At 33.5% G+C, this 27,359-nt stretch overlaps 2 protein-coding genes across 10 annotated transcripts in view; one reads left to right on the top strand and one right to left on the bottom strand.

The window, feature by feature from the left end:
• The window catches only part of LOC145284719 (alanyl-tRNA editing protein Aarsd1-B-like), a 405,535-nt gene extending 383,958 nt beyond the window's left edge, over window positions 1-21,577 (bottom strand). For all 7 annotated transcript variants that reach the window (XR_013868868.1, XM_080133638.1, XM_080133636.1 and 4 more), the window contains exon 1: window positions 21,236-21,577. Coding sequence is in view for 6 of the 7 variants with exons in the window: in XM_080133638.1 (XP_079989764.1) it covers window positions 21,236-21,274 (39 nt within the window). In the remaining variant the exon portion in view is untranslated. The remainder of the gene's footprint in view (window positions 1-21,235) is intronic.
• Window positions 21,578-21,891: 314 nt separating this feature from the next.
• Window positions 21,892-27,359, top strand: part of LOC145284718 (uncharacterized) — a 155,823-nt gene continuing 150,355 nt past the window's right edge. Inside the window, exon 1 of one of the 3 annotated variants that reach the window (XM_080133633.1) lies at window positions 21,892-22,029. The gene's annotated coding sequence lies outside the window, so the exon portion shown is untranslated. Of the gene's footprint in view, window positions 22,460-27,359 lie in introns of all 3 variants that reach the window. The other 2 variants (XM_080133634.1, XM_080133635.1) reach the window with 2 other exon arrangements.

Below are 27,359 nucleotides of genomic sequence, written 5' to 3'. Positions count from 1 at the left end.
ATTGCTGGTGGCCATCTTCATATGCGCATTTGTGCATAGTTTCTCGGGGTTGCACTTGCATGTACCAAGATGGCCACTAGTGATAACATAAGAAATGACATTGCTTAATAACTGGAAAACTACTTATTTGCAGAAAATTTAAATGCAATATTCTTTTTTAGTATACCCTAAAACCTATAGAAGTAATCATTTTAAATGTTAAGGTGGAAACAAGGTAAAAAATTACTGTTTTATTTCTTTGTTTACATAGTTGAATTTTCAGTAAAACAACAGAATAGAAATGACAAAAATTACCATCAACTGGATATAGTTGTTGCTTATCAGGATTCCTGATATCCTGGTACTGTGAAAGTTACATTGAGGATTCATGTAGAGTACGATTTATGGTTGCATCTCAGAATAGGGGTATATTTTGGGCCAGATAGAGAGGATTTACAAAATTGGAAATTGGACTGGTCCGAAAATGCATAAGTTCTGGTCGACTATGGGAATTCCCATCTTTTACAGAAATCCAAAATCTATATGAAAAATTTTCTTTGATTTATTTCTGAGATTAATTCATATCTACTCAATTTTTTTTTTTCTTTGAGGGGAATAGTAAATACCGGCCATAAATGCTCTCTAGGCATTCAATGGCTACACCCAAGATTAACCTCTCCTTTGGTGAGGAGGTAGGAAAATGCCTATTCTCAATAAAGCTATATTTAAATACTACTATAATACTTAGTTTTATTCATAAATAATAATTTAATACTTAGTGTTATTCATAAATAGACATCCACTTTATGATACCATGCGCCACTGAGTGATTATGTGTTTAAGCCCGGGTGTACCTCATCATTTTATTTTAATTTTTTCTTATTAATGAAATCAATTTACTATAAAAGAACAGATAACATTTAAAATGCCTGTTGACTTCATTTCCTTCCTTCCTTCTCGCCCTCTTCCACTTCTCACACTTTATCCATCCCCCTTCTATCACATGACATGTGACTCGGGTTTGGTATAAAAGCTCAATCAATCTCCATGGCGTCTCTCATTCAGATCCCACCTGAAGGTAAATTTGTTATTGTTGTCATTTTTACATACAGCCACACAAGGCACAAACACATGAGCGCTTACTTCTTTGATGACTATCACATAATCAGAAGTGAGTTTTCAGGGCATTCCTCATCAGCTGATATGATATTGTAAACAAACACAGGCGGAATTTGATGAAAATATTTATTTATTTTAATAGTTATTTTATTTATTTTTTTTTTTTCTTGCGAATTAGCCCACTGGGAAAATTATTCCTCATAACATATTCCATAAAGGATCGATTCTATAATAATACATACACAATCTGCATAAATTAAAATATCATATTTAATTCATGTATGCCAGAACAGCACCAGGCATCCATCTAATATATATATATATATATATATATATATTACACACACACACACACATATATATATATATATAGATATATAAATATAAAGAAAATGGCAAAGACATTAGAACTCATGCATAGAGAATAAATTATTCAATGTAACACCAAACATTGGAATAACAGATACAAAAAAGATGTCGAGAAAAGCAGAGGTAATGATGACTAGACTACAAATAGACTACACTCATGTCACTCATGAGGAGAAGAGGTGCCTATTTGCATAACATGTCAGGAGCCCTACATAGTAGATCATATACTGACAGGCTGTGTGGATTTTACATGTGCCCAAATGTAGTATTACCAAGAGAACAGTCTAAGGGAGATATTTAACAAAATCGACCCAGAAAAAAAATTATTGAATTCCTGAAAGAGATTAAAAATATACAGCAAAATATAACAAAAGATTCCACAAGAAAGACCAAAAACAATTAACCAACATGTAACACATTACAATTAATGTTTCGGCATTAAATGACCCAAAAGTGGTGGATAAAACAAAACAAAACAAAACAAACAAAACCTGAAAAGTTCAATTAAAGTTTTGATGAATTAGTACACCATCCTTGAGTAAAATTCCCTAAAAAAGGATAATGTAGAAGTCCTTCAAACTTAAGGAAAGATGGAGGGGTGTATAAATCTTGATGAATTACAATTTAATCATTGCAGCAAATATTATTGCATAAAACAGCTGAAATTCCGTCATGAGGGAACTGTTTGGCATGATACTTGAGAATAAAACTCAAAATAAAAGAAACTAGCATTAAAGCCAAAAATAATGGATTTATACCTAACTAGCAGGGCTACCCGGCGTTGCTCGGGACCGTATAAACAATGAAAAAACAAAAGCAGATATTGAACATATGTTTTATTCTTAGGGGAGAGGAATCTTTCATCTCAAGTTTTAGCGTTACAAACAAACATTTGTCTTTTATATATATAGATAATGACAGGTTTTTTGGGGGCCCCCCTCGAAGATAACTGATCAGTTGACCAACTTCTAGTGGTCTGTTTGACGTGAAATTTCGATATTTGTCATCCGGGTGATGGGGCTTCGATATGATACCAAATTTGTCAAGTTTGGTTCCGTCTTTCAAAAGTTTTAGCGTTACAAACAAACATACATACATACACACAGACGTTTGGCTTTTATATATATAGAAGATATATAAATGGTCATCATCCTTGAGTCAAAAATAAAATCTATTCCGATCCTTAACCTGACTTGTAAAAAGGCTTTCTTTAGATCTCCCATGAGCACAGAATTGTTTTTTCCTAAAGGCTACAAACAAGTCCAATAATACTGGTCGAATCTTACTGATGACTTTTGCACCAAGGCATTATTCATTGTGAAGCACAATCCAAATTCCACCCTCTGTCCATCGCAGAAATGTGGCATCTCTGTGCCTGTTTTACAAGTATTTTAATGAAATGTGCTCTAATGAACTCAAAGCACTTGTACTCCTGACAAACCTGTCAAGCAGCAAAATCCCACCCCTACACTGTAGAGCTCCCTAGATGCTATAAAACTTTTACTCAAATAGTTTCTTCCCTCAAACTGCTAGACTTTGAAATTCCCCTCCTAGGCCCCTGCTTCCCTGACTTTAGTGACATGTAGAAGTTTAAATGTAATGTGAACAGATATCTTGCTGCCCAACTCCCTAGATAGTATCCCTGTAAATTTGGCCCCAAATAGTAACCCCTTATTACTTAGTGGCACTGTACCTTGTTAGAGGTGTGTGTCTGTCTTTACACGAATAGGCTTCCATATGGTTTACTTTTATACTAAACTGACCACATACAATGAAAGAAGAGATATCAAGGATCTGAAATAGGTATAATAAAGTCGCCTACCATCAATGGGGGCAGGATCCCAGTAGGGAAACCCTATGCACACTCACACCATTTCATGTTAACCCACCATGGGAGGAGAAGATTTTGACAGGTTAAACCGCTCATCCCCACCAACAGGGGTGGGGCCAAGGGGGATGGGGGGATTCACTTATAATTAGAAACCCTGTTAATGCTCACAATGTTTGATTTAAACATAGAATTACCAAATATGGCCGGATAATCTACCATGGGATGAGGGGAGGTTTTTTAAGGTTTCACCATTCACCCTCACTAACAGGGTGGGCCCCAGGGGTGTCACTTATAAATGAGAACCTTATGCATGCTCATACCGTTTGATGTGGAGTTACTGAACTTGTCATGATAACCCTACCATGGGAAGGGGGAAATTTTTATGGATTACACCACTTGCTCACTCACACCAACAGAGATGGGATCCGACAGAGGTTACTTATAATAGGGAAGCCTAATTAGTGTTCATACGTTTGTGTTAATAAAGATTCCCACTACTGCCCCCTCATGTTCTTTAAAGGATTGCTTTGGCTTTGATACCTCTTTTCATAACCTTTCATAACCTAGTGACATATAGCCGAGTGGTCCTAGACATTGTATCAAAGTTTACAGTTACCCAAAGGTGCTGAGTTCAATCCTGAACGAAGGCAGTGAAAAGTAACATTCAAAACAGAGAATCAGCAACTATGTCCCAGAGCCTAGCTGGAGTCCTAACACTGTACCCCCGTAATAATAATAAAAAGTTGGGTTCGAGACTCCTAACAAACGGTTCCCCAGTTCGATACAAAACACCTGATGAAGGCCGGAGGGCAAAACGGACGAACGTTGTGACTATAACAACCAAGATGAGGAAGTCAGTCTGACAATCTCAATAAATGAAAACACCTCATCTCAAAAATACAGACAATTACTATAACCTTTCATACTTTCATAAATCAGAGTCCATTTTTTAAAGACTTGGAAAAAAATGTGACATCTTTGCCCACCACCAAACCGGAAGCGACATAGGTTTAAATTAAGGCTAGACAGTTGAAAAGACGGGATGACTTTTGAAAATATCGGCGAAAAAAGCGACCCCTCCCTGTAGAAAAGTGCCCAGTTGAGGGTGAAGAAATTAATGTTTTTAGCCAATTTTTCGATATTTGTCGCCTGAAAGGTCGAGCTTCAAAATGATACTGATCTTGTGAAAATCCGTCCTCTCTGTTGACAGTTTTAGGCAGACATGCAAACATACATGCATACATTTATATATTGGTAGCTCAAATTTTCAACCCACACCGATTAAAAAGCTTACCCTATCTCTGAATACCCTTTATGTAACATTTCAAATGCTTAGAAATTGTCTGAGTAATTTGGTAGAGACTGCAGAGGTCAAATTTTTAAAAACTTTGACCTCTATTATAACCCCTTAACATTTATTATTTTGGGCTCAAATCAAGTTATTAAGTTAGATCCATGTTCAAGGAACCTATATCTAAAATTTCAATTGTTTATACTGAAAATTGGTGGAGGAGTTTGTAGAGTTCTCAAAGGTCAAATCGTTGAACTTTGACCCCTTAACAGCCAAATTTCTGGCCGAAAACGGATTACAAAGATTTTCCCAAATCTCCATACCCTGTATATCAAATTTCGAGTCTGTAGACTGAAAATTGACAGAGTTATTGTGTACACCGACAGACACTTTCACTTATGGAAATAGAAACCAAGTTATGTGTTCATCACCGTTTTGTGTTGTCTTTATTTTGAAACTTCCTCTGGATGAATGAAATTAAAAAAATAAAATAGAAGTACAAATTTTTGAAAAGATATTTTTGATGTAATGAAATGTATGACCCTGTTCCATTTCAGAAATGGAAAAGTCTTTGAAAATTCCAAAAAGAGAGTAAGATTTTTTATAACGTCATATAGTCGTTAATATATTCAAAAAGATATGATGCAATTTGTATTCTTTTTTAACAAATATATCCGTTATAATTCAAATATGGATGTGTAACTGAAAAGAACTGAGTGTATTTTTATGTAATTTATTCACTGATTATATGTATTAATTACTATAGGAGGTGTTTTCTATAGTTAAATTTATTTCAAATAAACCGTGCCGGACACCTCTTGAATCAGTGCTTATCGCAAATTCAATCACAATTAAACAACATGGAGGTTTCTATAATGTATCGCCATCAATAAGTAAACTTCTATTAAAATAACATAATTTACTTTTAAACACCATAGAAAACACTTCCTATAATAATTAATATTATTGTTCCTCTTTATGTTTATATATATACTAGCATGGGTACCCGGCGTTGCCTAGGTTGCCATGAAGTTCCGTTTGAAACACGCTTGCTATACTAATCATTTTCATCATGGGGTAACATGGATACCTCAACAACAATTTCAAAAAAAAAAAAAGAACGAATAAAAACATGTAAATGTAATCACCCCCAAAAAGAAGTATCTCCATCCATATTTTGGCAGAAGGAATCACAAAAAAAAAAAAAAAAAAACGCTTATAAACATTAATGCGTGAATTTATTTTTTATTTTGGTAAATGTGTAGTTTAGCAGCGTAAATTATTTGCCAGACAAAAAAAAATATAAAAACTATTTATTTTTACATAAAACATATTGTTAGACCCAAAGACTGAAATAAAACTAGAAAAACCAGAAAAAAATTTCTTTTTATTATTTTTTATCATTTATATTTATTATTCGAGGACGCTATATTGCTTTTAAAATTTGGCCTTTCAAAGGTTTGACAGATTGGCCTTTTTAAGCTTTTTCATGAACTATGTTTTTGGGGGCCATATTTTTTATTTCTAATGAAAGAGCGTAAAAAGGCCAAATTTGGCCGTAAAAAAGCAATTCGCCAAACCTAAAAAAGGCCAAATTTTAAACGTAGAAGGCGTGCACATTTACTCTAATAAAAAATGATAAAAAAAACATAAAAATGAATTATTTTTGTTTTATTTCAGCCTTTGGGTCTAATAATGTTTTATATGAAAATAGTTTTTATAATTTTTTTGTCTGTCAAATAATTTACGCCGCCAAACTACACATTTACCTTTATTTTTTTTACTGGATTTTTTTTTTTTTGTAAATAAAGGAAATTTTAGAGTTGCTTTTTTTAGGAGAAGGGGTTTTTTGATCTGCTTTTTATTTGTCGTTTTATGTTTCTAATGTACCCCCCCCCAAAAAAAAAATTGAATTTGTCATATTTTGGGCTTTGTTTTGTTTATTAAATTGTTAGGTGAAAGTAGAGAATGGTCTCCTAAAAATAATTAAATTTATCGTTATTTTATGTTTCCAATGTTACCCCCCCCCCAGTTTTTTCCCTTGCCCTCAATCGCCAAACTTTTAAAAAATGCTAGAGGTGACATATCTCGTTGAACGCTTGGTGCCCAAAAAGTGGGTGCCCATTTTACGTTAAATTTATATAGAAAAGTGATCCCCCCCCTCTAACATGATATTTTTTTTTCAAAATTTCTTCTCTCATAATATTTATAAAGGCTGTTTAAATGTATTAGGCTGAAAGTAGATCTCCATTTTTTTAGCGGTTAAACGCCGCTGGGTCACATCACATAAAATTAGCTTTTTAATTAGAAAATTAAGTTTGTAATTGATGAAATTAACACGAAAAAAGAAAAAAATGTGTAAATTGTGGAATTTAGAGGGGGGGGTCAGTAGCTCTTCAATTTTTAGGTATTAAACGATGCTGAAATACGTGGTAAAAATTTATCGATTTCTGTATTGCCGTAAGGAATAAAATAAAACAAACAAATGAAATTTTTTCAGTTTTTTTCGTAAGTGATTTTTTTTTTTTGAATATTTAAAAAAAAACAATAAAAGCCAAACATTTTTTCTATTTACACGGAATTATTTTTCCAGCTAAAAACTTACTGAAATTACCAAATGATATTTGGTAGACATTTGCATTTTTTTTTATGGATAGCATCTAGGGGCAAATAACTCTAAAAAAAAAAGGTTTTAAAAAAGTTCGCTGTTGGAAACATTAATTCCAAAATAAATTAAATTAAATATATTATCAATATAATTACTGTTTAAAATTTATTAAATAACAATTTTAAATAGAATACTTAAAATAATTCTCTCGCTCAAAATATTAACTAAGATACCGCTATTTAGCAAAATCAATTTTTCTTAATGTCATATGCAAATAAGGTGATCTCTTAATTGTATATTTTTCCAAGTATCATACTATATATATTAATCAAACTGTAAATGAACAAACAGACAGAAATACGAATTTATATATTATTCCAGATTAGAAATATCCAAGAATAAAAACCATTGAATTTCATCAAGTTTGTTGATAGTACTCAAAAGAATACAATATTATTTTATTTGATTTAGGCAAACAAAGTTACCATAACTCACTACAATAAACCTACTGTTTGTCTTAAAAAACATCGTCAGGCGACAATATACTTCCCTTCTTACTCAAGGCTAGACATTTAAGGAAAATGAACACCCGAGTATAAAAAAGTTTTGGAGATCTTATTTTAAAATCAATCGTCTAGACATATATGATTTTTTAAAGAAAGGAGGCACTAGTTTACTCAGTTATAATGAAGGTGTCTTTCGTTATTTAAATTATGTCAGAATGCATACGTCTCCAAAATTTTTCTCTCCCTTTTCTTTTTTTTCTTTTTTCTATTTTTTTATACTCGATTTTCATTTTCATTAAATGTCTGGCCTCGAGTAAGAACAGTTATGTTGTTGCCTAACAATGTCTTTTAAGACTGAAACAGTAGATTTATTGTAGTGAGTTATAGCAATTTTGTTTACCTAAATTGAATAAATATATATATATATGGTTTGCATGAACTTTCCACACTCCAAATTTTTTCTTTTTTGTCTTTTTTCTGTCGGCGTGTTACTTACGGAAATCGGTTAATTAAACTGAAGAAGCACCTGTTAAACTATGTAAGCTCTATAATTGAATACCCGCCCTCCCCTCAAAAAAATGAAAAACAAAAATGTTTTTGTAAATCGTTCGTGAAAACTGAATTTTTAGATCAATTAAAAAGCATTAAAAACTATGTAATACACGCACACACAGACAAAATGAACCATATATTTTTTTTAAAAACTTTTTTGTTATTTCAAATGTCTGCTAAAGATTCCATCGCGATGTGATAAGTCACTTCACTATAAGAAAACACTACCGAAGGGGGTGAAATGGCGCAAAATAGTCCTAGAGTTCAGGGGATTCATACCATGCAAATGGTAAATTTGCGACGGGTTTGATTATCAGATCCATTGTTAGTGACCTCGAATACCCTTAAAAATCCAAATTAGCTTGGTGTTCTGTTGTAGCGTAAGATAACATTTACTTTTTTATTTTGAATTAAAAATAATTATTAAAACAAAAACAGTTGTGTTTTCGTCAAATAGTTTTTTTTGTTTTTTTATTCAAGAAAATAAAAGGTACTCATGCACTTATTACTCTGTGCTGAAATAATGTTATTATTTAGAAAGTTGTTCTTAACATGGGGGCGGGAGGGTGTTGTGTACCTATTCTGTACTTTCACCTAACAATTTAATAAAAAAGATATCAAACTTTAATTAAACTTGAAAATACTATTTAAACACTATCGCAGATCAATAAGTGCCAAATGAAATTTCACTGTTTTTCAATATGAGAAAAAACACTGACGATATTCTGTGACAGGTAGGTACACAATAAAAGTTTTGGCTAACGTACATGAGTGCTACCCCTCTAGCGAAATATGCATCGGCTCTGATGTTGTACACAGTTTGATTTAGGGAGCAATTTTTATTTTTATAAGGAAAATATGTCACTAGTAAGGGTGCTGGAGGTAAACGTTTTGTCTGGGCTGACGTTATCCGCCTGATAGTCAGGGACCCGAACCTTGGATTAACCACTAAGGAGGCTGTCCTATCAGCAGGTGCAAAGTACTGGGGCTGCTGTATTGCCATTTGGTGAATGGAATCTGGACCATGCAGTAGCTTCTGATGGGGCCTCTCGATGCCATACTAGTGGGTAATTGTTACGGCTTTACCTTATCATGTGCAACAAAAAAAAAAAAAAAAAAAAAAAAGAAAATTCTTCGTTTCTTTTTCTCTCTTATTTTCCCTCTCTGTCCTGCTCTAAGTAAATCTGTCGACCTAGTCCACAAATTCCAAAATTTCATCATGACAAGTTTCAAGAAAAAATACACGATTAAACCCGGTTCTCCAACTTCCAACGTAGACCCCTACTACCATGTCTCCTTCTCCAACATCAGGGGTCTTCGTTCTAACCTTCCAGAGGTTGAAACCCAATTACAGGAGACTAAACCAGACCTTTTATTTTTAAGTGAAACTGGCATTGGACAGGCTATTTCTCTAGATGAGTTTGCAATTACAGGATACTCTAACTTAACTTCTAAATCTGACCCCCAAGATCGCCATGGGCATGGAATATGTGCCTATATTAAAGATAGCTTTCCATGTGGTAGGGACATCTCCAGGGAAGATCCTAACTTACCCTATATGTGCTTCCGGGTTGCTTTAGCTCACACTACTGCATTTATATTTACTCTCTATCGCCCCCACAACAGCGGAGTTACTATCTTTCAAAACATATCTGAGAAAATTGACCAAGTCCTTTCTACTTATCCTTCAGCTAACATTCACGTATGTGGAGACTTCAATGTTCACAACGCCGAATGGTTGACCCACTCAAACAAGACCGATGATGAGGGGAGGTTCTGTCATGATTTCTCCATTGCCTATGACCTCACTCAGATTGTTCAGGAACCTACCCGTGTGCCCGATAATGACGGCCAGTATGCGAGCCTACTAGACCTTTTTCTCACAACTTGCCCTGAACTATGTTCAGTTTCTGTTCTGTCGCCTCTTGGATCTTCCGACCACTCTGTTGTATCAATTAAGATAAAAATGAAATGTAATAAGTCCCCAGACGTACCTCTTCATCGTACAGTATATCGATACACTAAGGCTGACTGGGATAGCTTCCGTACATTTATATCTGATCTACCTCTGCATTCCATGTTTAAAAAGGATGTGTCCTCTATAGTATTAGACCTAACTGAATGGTTAATTGTAGGTATTGACCATTTCATACCCTCTAAAAAGTTTCAGCAAAAACCTAACAGCCAGCCATGGTTCTCTCCAGAATGTGCTGCTGCCATTGCGCACAGAAATCACTTTTTCCACTGCTTCAAACGTAATAGATGTATGGAAACTAAAGCCGTTTTCAGGACTGCCAGCAACCATTGTAAGAAAGTAATAAGGAACGCAAGAGAGTTGTATGCTCAATCTGTTAAGTCCAAAGTAGCTGAGCAGCGGCTTGGTTCCCACCAGTTTTGGCAAATAGCAAACAGAATCCTGAACAGAAGCGTGTGCTCCATCCCAACTATTATCAATGGACCTGAGGTAATCTCGTCAGCATCAGACAAAGCCAAACTCTTTGTCAAGAACTTTGCAGCTAATTCTACCCTTTGCGACCAAGACCGCCAACCCCCAATATTTCCTCCTGTATCAGAAAACACGCTATGTGATATACGTATATCTGTACGTGATGTTGCCAAGCTAATCAAAAACCTTGATTCCAGTAAAGCAACTGGCCCTGATGGTATTCCAATTATAGTACTCAAAAAACTTCAACCTGAACTAGCGCCCATACTTACAAAACTGTTTAAACGTTGTCTTAAGGAGAATAGTTTCCCCATCTCCCTGGAAAATCTCATCAGTATGCCCTGTATTTAAGAATTCAGGTGATCGCTCATCCCCCTCTCAGTACAGGCCAATAAGTCTCCTGTGCGTCATGAGTAAGTTGCTAGAATCTGTGTTAAATACAGAAGTAATCAAACATCTCAACAAAAATAACCTTCTTAGTGACACTCAATATGGTTTCCGTTCTGCTAGATCTACAGCAGATGTGATTACAGTTATATCGCATAGGATTAGCAAATCTCTCGACGGTGGCAATCTTTCTAGGGCAATTGCTCTTGACATATCTAAAGCCTTTGATAGGGTATGGCATAAAGGTTTACTTCATAAGATCGCTAGCTATGGTATAGCTGGAAAAGTCTTCTCAATTATTAAATCATTTCTTTCTGATAGGTTCATAAGAGTAGTAGTTGAGGGGCAAAAATCAGAAGCTCACAGTATTAATGCCGGTGTCCCTCAGGGATCCATCCTGGGCCCAACTCTTTTCCTGATCTACATTAATGATCTTCCAAATCATATCCTTACATCATTTGTAGACATTTATGCTGACGACACTACCATTTATGGTACCACATCTAAGACAGTAAACGACCAAGTTCTCTCCAATTCTCTCTCCTCTGATCTTGAGCACGTAGTACAATGGGGAAAGGAATGGCTGGTTACTTTTAATGCATCTAAAACCAAGCTTCTCTCTTTACATCATCAACATTCTAATCCACATTTGTCATCAATTGAAATGAATGGCTCTCGTCTTCAGGAGGCCTCAAGTTTTGACAAGCTCCTGGGCTTGACCATTACTCCTGATCTTAAATGGAACACGTATATCAAATCTGTTGCCAAGGCCGCTGGAAAAATGGTGAGATCTTTCTATCGATCCAGTAGATATCTCACTGCTGATGCTATTCTCTATCTATATAAGAGCCAGGTACGTCCAAGGATGGAATACTGTTGCCACATCTGGGCAGGAGCTGCTAGAAAGGACTTGTCCTGCCTTGATAGAGTTCAAAATAGACTTCGTAGCCTCGTAGGAGATGTCCTTTTCTCCTCCTTGCAACCTCTATCTCACAGAAGAGATGTTGCAAGTTTGTCTCTGATGTATCGTTATTTTCATGGAAAGTGTTCAACTGAGCTTCAATCTATGGTCCCCCCTCGCCAAACTTTCACAAGAAACACTCGTCTAGCTGTAAACACTATCAATAATTTCCCCCACTCTTTATCTGTGCCTAAACCTAAACGTAGATTCCATGAACAAAGCTTCTTTCTTAGAACTGCACGCCTGTGGAATTGTCTTCCGTTTTCCTGCTTTCCGGCTGACTACAATATGGTTGTGTTCAAGTCTAAAGTAAATAAGTTCTTGATGGGCCGTTCCATATAGGTTATTAAATTTGCCAAATTTTCATTACTAATGATTACTATATTGACCAATTTCTACTGTACACTCTTTAACCCTTATCCTTGAGTGGCCTCTGGGCCTTGATAATGTGGTGATGCCTTTGTAAAAAAAAAAAAAAAAAAAAAAAACAATTTTTGCGTGTGTAACCTAGTTTTTTTTATTTATTTATTTATTTTGGCTTGAACTTTGCGAATTATCTTGTTCCTATGATTTTGTGGGGGAGGGGGGAGATTATAGTTATAGGTAATTATTAACAGGAAAATTGGTGCAAGTCCAAATAAGCACTTGTGGTGATAAACAAAAAGCTTCAGCGTGTATCTACCTCTAGATGTGTCAGAATTTTTTGGGAATTTTTGATATCCTTAATACAAAACTGCGAATAAAAACTACAAAACTCATAATTTCTCTTTTTAAAGTGGTTTGTTTAATTTCTTTATGGAATATACTTCCAACATAAACTATTAAAGTTTTTTGAAAAATAATAGAAATATTATTTTTTAAAAACACGTGCTCATTTAGCCATTTTTTATGTAATAAAATGAATGAATTTTACGAGGTAAATTTTTTTCAATGTTTTCAATTCAAAAATCTATAAAAATTTTTCTATTGGTTCAATTTTTACAATATTTACAGGTTTAATGTGAAATTTTATGCTTTCACGAGGTTGTTTGCTCAATCGAATATAATATTCTAGACAAACATTTTTTTAAAAATCAGACCCCCATTTTGAAATGTCTATTAAAATGAAAATAATTTTCTCACCTCAGATTTATATATCACAAATTGAAGATAAAAGATCAATAAATAAAATAATCTAATTTAAAACAAAAAAAAAATAGTTTTGTGCAAATTTACCTGTAAAGTAAAAAGTTTAAAACCTTTTTTAAAAAAAAACATGTTGATTTTTTTTTTTAAGTGAAACCTCAAATTTTTTAAATTTTGTCCTGAAAAGATTGAATACCTACAACAATTTTTTCTGCTTCATTCAATGTTTTTTTTTAGATTAAAAAAAAAATCACTCCATAAAGAATAAAATATATTAAATCAAAACCTCATGCATTTCTTTAATAGAATAAAAATAAATGGGAAATCGGTCGAGTGGAATGGCAAAAACTGATAAACTGATCATTTTTCAGGTTACGATGGCCCATATTGACTAACTTTTTGTTTACAGCCAGCAATAGCAAGGGAGATAAATTCTGGTGCTTAAGGCCACCAAAGTTCTCAACTCGAAGAAAAGGCGGCATTTGTCTCCCTTTATTCCAATTGTGAAACATCTCATATTGTGGTATTTTTTAACCCTTGCTTAAAAAAGTATTTTATTTAAAAAGGACATGGAATATAAAATATAAATGTCGATAAATTCTTAACAATGAAGAATGGAAGTACCCATTGATTAGTATTTTTTATAGGTAAGTGAATTTTTGGAATTTTGTAAGAAATTTCTTTTCTACACACTCAATTTACTCCCTGCAGAAACAAATGAATTCCACAAACAAAAGCCATACCATTAAACTCAAAATTTATTCACAATGTAACAGCAATGAAAGTTCTTCAGTTCTGGTATAGTCCTTTGCAAAATGGTGGCCTGATTTGCCCCATATGCGTGGAGCTTTTAGTATGAATTCCTATTGTCGGAATGTTAGTTCGTTGTTCCTTTGGAAGGATCCATGAAGATCATGGAGAATACGGCAGGAATGATGGAACCTATAATCAGGTATAATGTGAGCCCCTTGGGGCTCAAGAAGAAATGAGATAAGATCCAACATTTGGATAATAACATGCCGAACAGTAGTAGAATGTCCTCCTTGATTTGAATAGGTTCAGTAAAATAAGTTGTCTTTGCTTGTAGAGATGTGTCCTTCGTTCACCGACTGTTTGGTGTCCATGAAGGAATTGTCTTAGCTCCCTAGTGAGAGAACCGCTTGTTTGAGTCTATACCGTTCCGTATTCTTTCTTAGACTGAAAAATAAACGCATGAATACAAAAAAGGTGGCAAGTCAAATCACCTGACACATTCAAATTTAAACCAATCACAGGCCGGCTACTAGAACTGTGTGGCCGGCCTAAAGAAAGATGGCAGTTGTATATGGAATTTCTCACAATTTATGTATATATTATATTCGAAGTAAGTTAAAATTCATTGATTTTCTTGAAATCTTTTTTTTAAAGAAAACCAATTTAAAAAAACAAATATTGCATATTTTGCTACTAAACCTGTTATTTTAAAATTGTGTCTTTGGTCCTTTTATTGGAAAAAATTAGGGTTTGAATTACATTTTTCAAGTAGTTGAAAGATAGTAATTATTTAAGTTTTTATTATGCATTTTTAATGGCGATTTCTGGCGCTTCTAACCTACCTCTCATGGAATGTCATCGATCGAAACACAGTGAAATGTTATATGGTGCTAATGCACTTATTGATCCGCGCTATTTTTAAATAGTACTTTCAAATTTAATTACAGTTTTACAATACCTAGGGACTGCTAAACGATTGTGAAAAATGGACTGCATGTTTCCATGACGTCAGATTTGTGTTAACTATACGAACTATGGAAAAGCAGAAGCGACTTAATGATTTTTTAAACCTTTTTTTTATCTTCTTCAAACTGCAATTAATAATTAATCTTTCTTATAATTTTGTTAGGTTTTAAAATTTACACAGTTTAATGATTAATAATATTCTAAACATTTGTATATTAAATATGAAATACGGTTTTACTGAATGTTCATATCGTTACCTACAGGGTTCCATATTTTGTTTGGTAAAAAGAGACAAACAAAATAGGAAGTGGTGGGCCTACAAAATGCGTAATGTTTGTGTTGCATTCACTAACATCCGTGGGCTTAGAACTAATTTAGCTGATGTTGAAGCATTTCTCCTAACAAATACCCCGGATATCTTAGCACTAAGTGAGACTAACCTACACTCCTCCATCCCCTCTAACTACTTTAACATGCCTGGCTATCTCTCACTCTGCCGTAAGGACTCTGAAAGACATATGCACAGACTTGGAGTCTACATTCGTAACACCCTCCCCCTGACTAGAGAAACAAACCTAGAAACGGACGATCAAGCCTTTATGTGCTTTAGACTAAACATACAACACATTAGCTACTTTTATTTTCTCTACCACTCTCCCTCGACCCAGGACTGCACCATAATAAACAAAGTCTCTGACAGCATAGACACAGCACTCTCCTTCGACACTAGCGCACAGGTACATGTATTTGGTGACTTTAATGTCCACCACAAAAACTGGCTTGGATTCTCTACTCACACAGATGCATCGGGCAGCTCAACACATAGTTTTGCTATATCTCACTCCCTATCACAAATGGTTACGTTTCCAACCGGTTTCCCTGACCAGCAAGAACAAGCATCACTTCTAGATCTGTTTCTGACGACAGTTTCCGAGGATTGTACAACAAATACTGACAGCCCACTCGGGAACGCTGACCATTCAGTGATAATGGTAGAAATTGCCCTAAATTCTAGACCCAAAACTGAAGAGCCAGTGCTCAAAACAACGAGATATTATAAAAAGGCTGACTGGGAAGCCATCAGAGATCTTATCAGAGATGCCCCATGGGGAAATATTTTTTCCCTTCCTGCTGAACAGTGCGCAAATGAGACCACTGAATGGTTCAAAATAGCAATGGAAGCACATGTTCCCATGCGGAAATTTTATAGCAAGCGCCACTCTCCCCAATTGTTTACTTTGACTTGCGCAACTGCCATTACTCAAAGGCAGCATGCATACCGCAGATTTAACCGACATAAGTCCGGTTCAAACAAACAGAAGTATATAGAAGCTAGAAGTAACGTTAAGAAAGAAATAGCGACAGCTAAGAGAGAATTTACTGAAACCACTAAAAAACGCATCGAAGCACAAAAATTAGGAAATCGTGACTTCTGGAAAATCTACAACAGTGTAGTAAATAATGGGCAATCAACAATTCCCCTGCTAACCAACAATCACGAGGTTGTTTGCTCAGCAACCGACAAGGCTAATATGCTTGCCAGCCGGTTTGCCTCGAACTCTACACTGGACCCTACCAACCACTCCCTGCCTAACTTTCCTTTGCGGACAGACGCCACGCTAGACGATCTAAAAATCACCCCTGCTCAGGTACATGCTATCATAAAAAAACCTTGATACTTCAAAAGCATGTGGACCTGATCTCATCCCAGCTGTGCTATTAAAAAAGTGCTCAGCCGAAGTAGCTCCAGTTCTCTCCAAACTCTACAATAAATGCCTTAATGAATCATGCTTTCCAGGCTGTTGGAAAACTGCTTCTGTGGTACCAATATTTAAGAATTCTAGCGAAAGAACTGACCCATCAAATTATCGCCCCATTAGCCTCCTCCCACTTTTTGCCAAAATATTTGAGACCATAATTAACCATGCTCTAGTCCGGCACCTTACAGATGCTAAACTTCTGACTGACAAACAATATGGATTTAGACATGCCCGTTCCACAGCTGACATCCTCACTGTAATCTCTGAACGTATATACCATTCACTGGACAAAGCGGAGGAGATATATCTAAGGTTTTTGACAGGGTATGGCACAAGGGTCTCCTCAGGAAAATTAAATCATACGGTATCACTGGTAGAATACTTAACATTATTAAATCCTTCTTAGATAAGAGAAAAATCCAGGTTGTCCTCGATGGCCGTATGTCTGAACAGTGTGATATAAATGCGGGAGTGCCTCAGGGGTCTATCCTTGTTCCTAATATTTATTAATGACCTCCCCGACAAAACTGCCTCTGATATGGATGTATATGCTGATGACACTACACTCTATAACAGGTATGACAGGAAAACAAACGAACACATATCTAAAGAAATGGCAAAAACACTAAAGAATGACCTCCAATCTGTAGTGGAATGGGGACAAAAATTGATGGTCACATTCAATGCTGCCAAGACTAAACTGGTTTCCTTCAATGATTACAAGAAACCTTCTCTGCAATGGCCAGTGACTCCCTGTCTGAGAGTACATCTTTCAAACTGCTTGGCCTAACGTTCACAGGAAACATGAGTTGGAACAATTATATTGAAAACATTGCCAGGGCCGCTGCGAAAAAGGTAGGCTCTCTCTACCGTGCTAGAAAACTGCTAACATCTGAAAGTATCCTGTACCTCTATAAGGCCACCATTCGCCCATGTATGGAGTATTGTTGTCATATTTGGGCCGGTGTATCTGCTACTAGTCTCTCGCTCCTAGACAAGGTTCAAAAAAGAGTCGCCAATCTGATAGGCCCTGAACTGACATCTAAGCTTCAGCCTCTGTCCCATCGACGAAACGTTGCATCCCCCTGCCTGTTCTACAAGTACTTTAATGGTGAATGCTCTGACGAACTGCAACATACAACATAGATTTTTAATTAATTGTGTTTAAATTTTTTTAATCTTTTAAAAATTAATAGTTTATGAAGTTTCTTATTAATTAGAAAAAACGCTATTTAAAAAAAAAAAACATATTAAGTTTATATCATTTTTTTAATTGCAACTTCAAGGTAAATTTGTGTTCAATATGTGTAATTAAATTTAAAAAAAATAAATATTTTTTAATTATTTGAACTCTTATGTTTCATAATAAATAGAAATTTCGATAGATTTAAATATATTTTGTTCGAATTTCGAAAAAATAAATATGAATATTTATCCTCGTATATTTTACGAAAACTGCATTTTTTCCTGCTGTAAAAAAAAACAAAAACACAAAAAAAAACTACTTGATGAAATTAAGTGAAAGTTTTTTTCGGAGAACTTCGTTCTATAACGGATACATACAATTTAAACTTTTTTCGGTATTTTCATTTTTTAATGTCTTGACTAAATTCTAAAATGGATAAGTGTCGAAAATTTCTCGAAAATCTGACTATTAGTTGATTTTTGCTAGATTTATTAAATACGGGCATGTTTTCACGTTCGGAATATCTACTACATAGAACGTTATTTTAAAGCGCCAATTATGTAAACACGATTTTTGTCTCACAATTTCATTATTTTCGTTCGCTGAAAATTTTTTTTTAAAAATTATTACTGATTTATTTTGCCCTTCTTTTAAATGGTACAAAAGTTATATTGATAATATTAATTTATAATAAAGTTACATCGTGTTACATATAGGGTGGGGTAATTCTGTGGTGAATTTTGGCAGTCCCTAACGATACCTGTTTTTATTCAATTGTTAGGCGAAAATATAGAATAGGTGCACACACCCACACCCCGCCCGTCCTGATGTTAAAAATGGCTTTCTAAATAATAACGTCATTATTTCAGCACGGCTCACCTGCATGAGTACCTTTTATTTTCTTGAATAATAATAATAAAAAAAAAACTACTCGACGAAAACACGACTGTTTTTATTTTAATAATTATTTTTTATTCAAAAATAAAAAATAAAAATTTCAATTGTTCAAAACATGTTCCCCCCCCCCCAAAGCTTATTGGGATTTTTTTGGTAATCGTGAAGAAAGAGAGAACCTGTTTCCTCCGTTTGACTATAGGTGGCGTTACTGTCTGTCCACCCAGTTACGAAAGCACAAAATGTATATAATGGCACCCTTGAAATAAAAATAAATGTTTTTGTTATATTTTAATTTTAAACATGTTTTTTTTTTGCAAACATATTTAAGTTTTATTTTTCCAAACATTTACGTGTTTTTGCTTGTTTATTTTCAAACATTTACATTTTTTTTTGTTTTTACGTTTTTTTTGTTTGTTTTTTGCAAGCATAAACGAAATGTTCTTGCTATATTTTTCTTTTAAGCATATTTATGGCTACAACCGTTTTCCGCGAGTATTTTTTACGCTGCTATAATAATAAAAAAAAAATCAACGTTTTTTTTCTTTTATCTTTTTTTTCATGGACTTAATTTTTCTGCACTTATTTTACTTTTTCCGCGAGTATTTATATATAAATTTGAAAAAGGATATTGTAAAACCTGAATCTTACTCGAAACTACTATTAAAAAATAGTGCGGTAGTGCGAGTGCGGTACAATACGTGCATAAGCAAACTTTTCAAAAAGAAAAATATTTCAAAAATATTTAGTTTATGCTTACAAAAAAAACGTAAATGTTTGAAAATAAACAAGCAACAAGTAAATGTTTTGAAAAATAAAACTTAAATATGTTTGCAAAAACAAAAAAAAACGTAAATATGTTTGAAAAAAAAACTAACAAATTTATGCTTGCAAAAAAAAAAACAACAACAAAAAAACATGTTTAAAACTAAAATATAACAAAAACGTTTATTTTTATTTCAAGGGTGCCATTATATACATTTTGTGCTTCCGTAACTGGGTGGACAGACAGTAACGCCACCTATAGTCAAACGGAGGAAACAGGCTCTGTCTTCACGATTACCATTTTTTTATTACCATATTTTTCATGAATATGCGCTAAAAATGTTTCAAAATTATCTAATATTTTTTCACTTTTCATGTTATAAGCTTCATCAACATGAGACCATTTCATTTCTCCTCGGGATCAGTTCCCGATATGTATTTCAAAAAATCATATAACAAAATAATTCGCAAAGTTCAAACCAAAATAAAAAATATCCATAAAAAACAAAAACAATCCGAACAAGATTAAACAAAACAAAACAAAAAAATAAAAACAAACAAACAAACAAAAAAATAAGAAAAACTAGGCGCTCTCCCAAAGTCGAACTGCGTACAAACAATATCGGAGCCGATTCGCGTATTTCGCTAGAGGAGGGGTAGCAACTCGTGTATACATCCTCCAAAGTTTTTGCTTCACCACAAGTGCTAATCTGGACTTGCACCAATTTTTCTGTGAATAATTACCTATGACTCCAGCCAAAAATAATATCGGTAATTTTTTTACATTAGAAATGTAAAATTGTGGAGGTGGACCTAATGATTAGGTCCACCTCCACAATTTTCTTTAGAATGACGACTTTTAAAGGTTTTCGACTATGTTGAATACGAAAATCGCTTTGAAATTTTGCAGAAATAAGTAGTTATAATATCCATAAAAAACAAAACATAACAAAATAATCCGAAAAGCGTAAAGTTCAAGCCAAAATAAAAAAAAAAAAAAACAAGGTCACATGCGCCAAAATTATTTCCTATTCAGAATAATGAACGCTCCTTCGAACGCGCTAAGATGCGTATTTTGCTGGGGGGGGGGGCTTACTCATGTACGTCAGCCTAATCTGGTAGTGCAATCATGTACGTCAGCCTAATCTACTAGTGCAATCGATAATAATCCGCAGAAATAGTTGAAAAAAGACGAAAAGGAGAACATTTGTAAGGGACACGCGGAAAGTTCACGTAATATATATGTTATTTTTTTACTACTTTTTGGTTTTACTGGAGCTTGTTAAAACTGAAAAAAAAAAAAATACTTTTGGTTAAACTTCTGCCGAAAAATCAAGAAGGGAGCAAGCAATACAACACTAAAAACTAAAACTTATACAGAAAACTGAAAACTTGTTTAAAGTTGAACATAAAAATGTTGCTTAATTGATTGAACACTGATTTTACAAAAAAAAAAAAAAAAAAAAAAAATGCGTTATACAGATATAATATAGTTGCCACTATTTTTCCACCAAATATTGTTAATTAAAAATAATCCATTGCCAAGAAAAATTACTTTTCAAGCAATATTTCTTTTATATTAATAATAAACGTATTTAATTAGAGTAAAAAACGTTATTAAAAACCTTTCTACAAAGAAAATCATTTTGTTCATATAATTGAATATTTGACCTCTTTTTACAATGTTTCCAAACAAACGTGATCCGTTTTTTTTTTTTTTTTTTTTTTTTTTTTTACCTCGGTCAAAAAGCTGTCCTCCTGGCACTTAAAAACCATTTTTCGTCAGATGAAAATTTTCTTATTTTCCACTCAGGTATCTATTTCGTCACTTCCGGTTGGATTTTTTCTTACGTCATATTACATCATAGTCGAATGTTCAAATAAACCAACTACTTATTGCATAAATATTTGCTTTTAAATTAAATAAATTTCATAGGCACTGTTATTCCGTTTAGTTTTAAATGGAATGAATGTGCTGATACTAACATTAATAGTTTGGTTCGGTCGGTACTAGGAATAGGAGAAGCCCCCTCCTCCCCAGGTACTATCTCCTCCTTTGGGAAGGAAGTTGTTATTGCTGCTGGTCCTATCTTTCCAAACTACTCCGTAATTTGCTCAGTAGAAAAAAAAAGCTTAAATATTACTTAAAAAAAAAGGTTGTTTTTAAAAACCATATTGATGAATGAACGTAAATAATAATAATAAAAAATAGGATATATTTTATAAAGCAGTAATATAACTTTTCCAATTGTGTTGATCTGGGAGAAAAAAAAAACAACTTTTAAATGCTACATTTCGATTGATTTACAAGTCGATCAGTTGTTTTGTACTGGCACATTTAATAACGGCCGCCGCCGCTACGCCCACGTCGCAACTTAATTATGGGATGGCAACGCATGCGCAACAGGAACAACGCCAGCCATTTTCTCCATTTGCAAGTGTACACAAACACACACACACCCGTGTTATCTTGAACTTTGTGTACATAGACACAACAGCTATTTACGTTGGACATTAACACCCACGATTACGTTTGTATTTATTATGTTTTTTCTTTCTGTCTGATCGAATTCTGTGACTTTTTATTATCATCTTTTCTTTAAGGAATTTTATTATCACCTTTTCTTTAAGGAATTGTCCTTAATTTTGTTGTGAAATCATATATTTTAGTAATGAAAATCTTATCTTTCGGTACGAAATCTTTCCACCGACTAGGAAAAAAATCATCTTCCATTAACATTATAGATCGTGCCAATGGCGACTAAGTTTTCTAGTACAAACCGATCGGCGATCAGGTAATTAAAAATCATCTGAGAACTGATGGAATTCGGTGATTGTTCGAAAGTGATGTGAGCAGTAGTTCTAATAGTCTATGTTTAGTAGTTGTAGCGGCCAAGGGGGAAGGCACACACACACATACACATATGCATACCACCGCCATCATCCGGCGGCGGCCCCCAGGTGAGTTTCTGTTGTTGACTCTTCATATCTACCATATTCACTCCTGGTAGCATCTAATCGCATTTTATTATTCACTTTTCGCTTTTCGAACAACATTAACATTCAGTAGCCAAGGACTTCTTTGGCCCAAGGAGATCTTTTTTTTTTCTTTCTTCAGTAGAAATTAAGTGTAACTATCACCATTGTAAGCGTTGTTGAGTGCTTCTATAAAATTTGAACCGAAACAAACCTACTTTTGTGAACTAAAATTTAGTTTAGATTAATTTAGAGATTAAAAACAGTTCGGTTCAAACCTCACAATTTAATAAACGAAAATACCGTAAAAATTCAATTTAATTTGAAAATCCTATATAAAAAAATAGAGAGAGAAGTACGGTCTGTATTCTGCATAAGTACTAATTTTAAAATAAATGTGTAAGTGGAATTAAAAAATTAAAGAAGTTTTCGTTATCAGAGCTGTGGTCCACCATGAATCGTCATAACATTTTTCTGTTTTGAAACTGACACTTAACGGAAGCTTTTCCCTTCATACAAAATCCACTTGTATACGTTCATCTCTTCTCATAATTGAGTAGTACAACAACTGTGTCCATAACATTGAAACGCTCTTGTTTTTGTTTAGCTGACGGGACAAGTGAAACCGAGTAATCATTTATTTTGCATTAAAAGAAAAAAAAAAAAAGAAGGTACTTCTGGAGTGAACGAACGACCTGTTTTTGGTTGACGTAGTTTTTGGCTTAGTCGAATAATATAAATTGACATTTTTTTTTTTTTTGTGCGTGTATGTATTGATTTGTCGAAAACTTGATCTATATTAGTTGTTTTTGTTGTTATTTTGATAAGGGCAGCTGATTTTTTTTTTTTTTAACGGCTGACATTAATTCGCTTTCGTGTTTATAGCAACTCAACATCTGAAAGTGTCTTATGTCACCTCCCTCGTCGCTTGTTGATTCGAGAATCATTTGCCTTCTGACTCTGTTGCTCTTCCTACACCAAAATGCCATTTTCTATTTTTAATAGTGGCAATTTTAATCGACGACCTACTTCGAATTGGCCAACAAAATACTGCAAGACCTAAAAATATGACACTTAAAGCTCCTCACTTGCCGCTTTTCATTAAAAGCTATTTAATTGGCTGACCTTTATGAATCTACGTTTCTTGTAATACTTGGCATTGCTGTTGCATTTTTCTTGTGCACATTTTATGAACGAAAACGAATATTTGAACAAAATATTAAAAAACTAATGAATATGCTCATTAGTTTTTAATATTTTGATTAGATATTATATATGGTTATCTTTAAGTTTAGCATCCCCGTGTTGACAAAGGCTTTTCAAAGGGTTTTCTGCGGTCCTGTCAGCTGGACAGAAAAAAAAGTAGGTACTCATGCACTTATTGATCCGTGCTGAAATAATAACGTTATTATTTAAAAAGCCATTCTTAACATGGGGAGGGTGTTTTAACCTTACAATTGAATAAAAAAAAAACATACAATAAAACTTTAATTAAACTTGGAAATACGATTTAAAAAATAGCGCGGATCAGTAAGTGCACCAAAAAGTCTTTGATTTTTTTATAATAAAAAAATATATATGAAATGAAGTGTTACATTTTTTTTTTCTCAATCAAACATCATACAAACTCGAGAGGGATTTATTTTTTATTTTTTTTATTTTAAAGATTTTCTTCCGTCCAGCCGACAGGTCTTCAGAAAGGCCTTGCCAACATAGGGATGCTAAACTTGAAGATTATATCTGGTATTTATTTGCTTCCTCACGAAAGCAAATTAGGCACAAGGCCGTTTTTAATGGGGGGAGGGGGAAACCAACTCCCCTAAAAGTATGGTAAAAAGGGGGCACTCTGGTTGTGACCAAAAATAATAATTGTCCCAGTATAGAGGGGTTCCCCTCCATTGACTGGTAGAAATTATCCTAAGTGCAGTATCTGCAGAACAGATACTACACTTTGGAGATTATTTATATATATATATATATATATATATATATATATATATATATATATATATATATATATATATTCTCTTTATGGCTTATGTCCAAATAACTAAACGTTTTTGCTCGCATTTCCTAGGCTAAGAGTACGTGAAAAGGAAAATCTGAACTATGCTAATAATAACGGTAGCCGATTTAATGGCATATTATAAAATATTACAATAATTAAAAATTACAATTTTCAATTTTAATTTTTTTTACACAAATACGGCAGCCGAATTGCGTCAAATATTTTAATTATTATTTTCTCGCTTAAACTATTGGAGAAGAATTTTAAACATTTGAATGTTTACTTTTTGAACATTTTTATTTAACGTAACTGTTTTGTTTGAAATAACTTATTTCACATGTATGTCTGAGGGTTTTTGTTTTTAAATTAACAATTATGTTTCCAAATTTTCATACTTTCTACATTAATAAAATAACATAACAAAACAACGTCGATTGATAACTCCCTTTTAGAAATTAATAAAATAAAACTTTTAAAACTTAATTCAGAGCTTAGAAAAGTAAACACTTTTTTGTTTTTTTTTTACTAAAAACACTGGGTTTACATACTCGAAAAAACATTTTTTTTCGATTATTAATCATGGCTTTTTTTTTTTTTTTTTTTTAGTGTTTGTTGATTATCATCCCTTTCCAGGATTATGTTGATTTTAAATGGACGGCTACGGCACTTTTTGTGCGATCCACGGCTCTCCACAAATCACAATCAAGGATTTCTCACGTGACTTAGAGTCAAGAGGAATCATTTGAAATTGAAACAAAATCGTCTGCTCTGAATATTTCTTTTTCTTTTTTACGATTTAAATATTTGCGGATTGTACAATTTTTTATTTTTTGGCATTGCTAATCTGTTTTGATACTATATTTGGTAAATTTTTACGACGTGCTCTAACGTATTATAAACACCCCAATCACCCCATGTTAAAAACGGCTTTCAGACTAACACCCCCTAACCTCGAAAGCCGTTCTTAACATGGGGTAGTTGGGGTGGTTTTAATACGCTGGAGCAGGTCGTAAAAAATACCCTATATTTTCTCTCCTCGGTCAGTGAAGGATAAATTATTCTAAGCTGAAAAAAAAAATACGCATGATTCCGTGACGTCAAAATTTTAACTATACGAACTATGGAAAAGCAGAAGCGACTTAATGATTTTTTAAACCTTTTTTTTATCTTCTTCAAACTGCAATTAATAATTAATCTTTCTTATAATTTTGTTAGGTTTTAAAATTTACACAGTTTAATGATTAATAATATTCTAAACATTTGTATATTAAATATGAAATACGGTTTTACTGAATGTTCATATCGTTACCTACAGGGTTCCATATTTTGTTTGGTAAAAAGAGACAAACAAAATAGGAAATGGTGGGCCTACAAAATGCGTAGTGTTTGTGCAATAATATTTTCAAATTGGTTTTAATCTGGCGATAAAATAGCTGACAAGAGTCATGTTTATATTAAAACTTAATATTAAAAAAAAAAATTTCAACACAATTAAAAATCTATGTTGTAACGGAACATTTTGAAATAATGGAATTTTTAATCGTTTTAATCTTTTAAAAATTAATTTTTATAAAGTTTCTTTTTCTTAGCAATTCAACTGATTATAGTATATATTAATTTGAAAAAATGCTATTTAAAACAAAACGTAATAATATTAAATTTATATCGTTTTTTTAATTGCAACTTCAAGGTAAATTTTTGTTCAATACGTGTATTTAATTTAAAAAATAAATAAATATTTTTTACTTATTAGAACTCTTATGTTTCATAATAAACAGAAATTTCGATAGATTTAAGTATATTTTGTTCAAATTTTGAAAAAATAATATGGGGTGGGGACACACGCTAAAAAAAAAATTTCCCCTCGTATATTTTATGGAAACTGCATTTTATATGTAATTTCATTCTAAAATGGATAAGTATCGAAAATTTCTCAAATCTGACCATTAGTTGATTTTTGCTAGATTTATTAAATACGGGTATGTTTTTACGTTGAAAATGCTTTTACTACATGGGAACGTTATTTTAAAGCGCCAATTATGTAAACACGATTTTCGTCTCACAATTTCATTATTTTCGTATGACAAAAAAAATTTTTTTAAATTGTTACTAGTCTATTTTGCCCTTCTTCTTTTAAATGGTACAAAAGTTATATTGATAATAATATAATAATATATATAAAAGCCAAACGTCTGTGTGTATGTATGTATGTTTGTTTGTAACGCTAAAACTTTTGAAAGACGGAACCAAACTTGACAAATTTGGTATCATATCGAAGCCCCATCACCCGGATGACAAATATCGAAATTTCACGTCAAACGGACCACTAGAAGTTTGTCAACTGATCAGTTATCTTCGAGGGGGGGCCCCAAAAAAAACTGTCATTATCTATATATATAAAAGACAAATGTTTGTTTGTAACGCTAAAACTTGAGATGAAAGATTCCTCTCCCCTAAGAATAAAACATATGTTCAATATCTGCTTTTGTTTTTTCATTGTTTATACGGTCCCGAGCAACGCCGGGTAGCCCTGCTAGTTTATAATAAAGTTACATCGTTTTTACATATAGGGTGGGGTCTGTGGTGACTTTTGGAGATGCCTCCTGAAGCAATTTAAATCTTTTTTTTCCAATCCAGAGTACCCAGTATTGGGTAGCTGTATTTTCTCATATTAAAAATCGACCTTGTGTTTGGTCTTTTCTCTTGCCGGGCCAGTCAACAACTTTAACGTCCATAATTCCTTATTATACAGATGTAGTCGCTCGAAATGTGTCCTTTCTCTAAGGATAATCTTCGCGAACAAATAGTGAACTTGCTCAAGTTAACACTAGGCTTTCCTGCTTTTAACATCTGAAAAGAAATTCAGACAGAGACCAG

This window comes from Euprymna scolopes, chromosome 9 (assembly GCF_053919585.1).
Source record: "Euprymna scolopes isolate OS-2025 chromosome 9, ASM5391958v1, whole genome shotgun sequence".
In the NCBI taxonomy this organism is placed as follows: domain Eukaryota; kingdom Metazoa; phylum Mollusca; class Cephalopoda; order Sepiida; family Sepiolidae; genus Euprymna; species Euprymna scolopes.
This window is presented reverse-complemented; position numbering and strand designations above follow the sequence as displayed.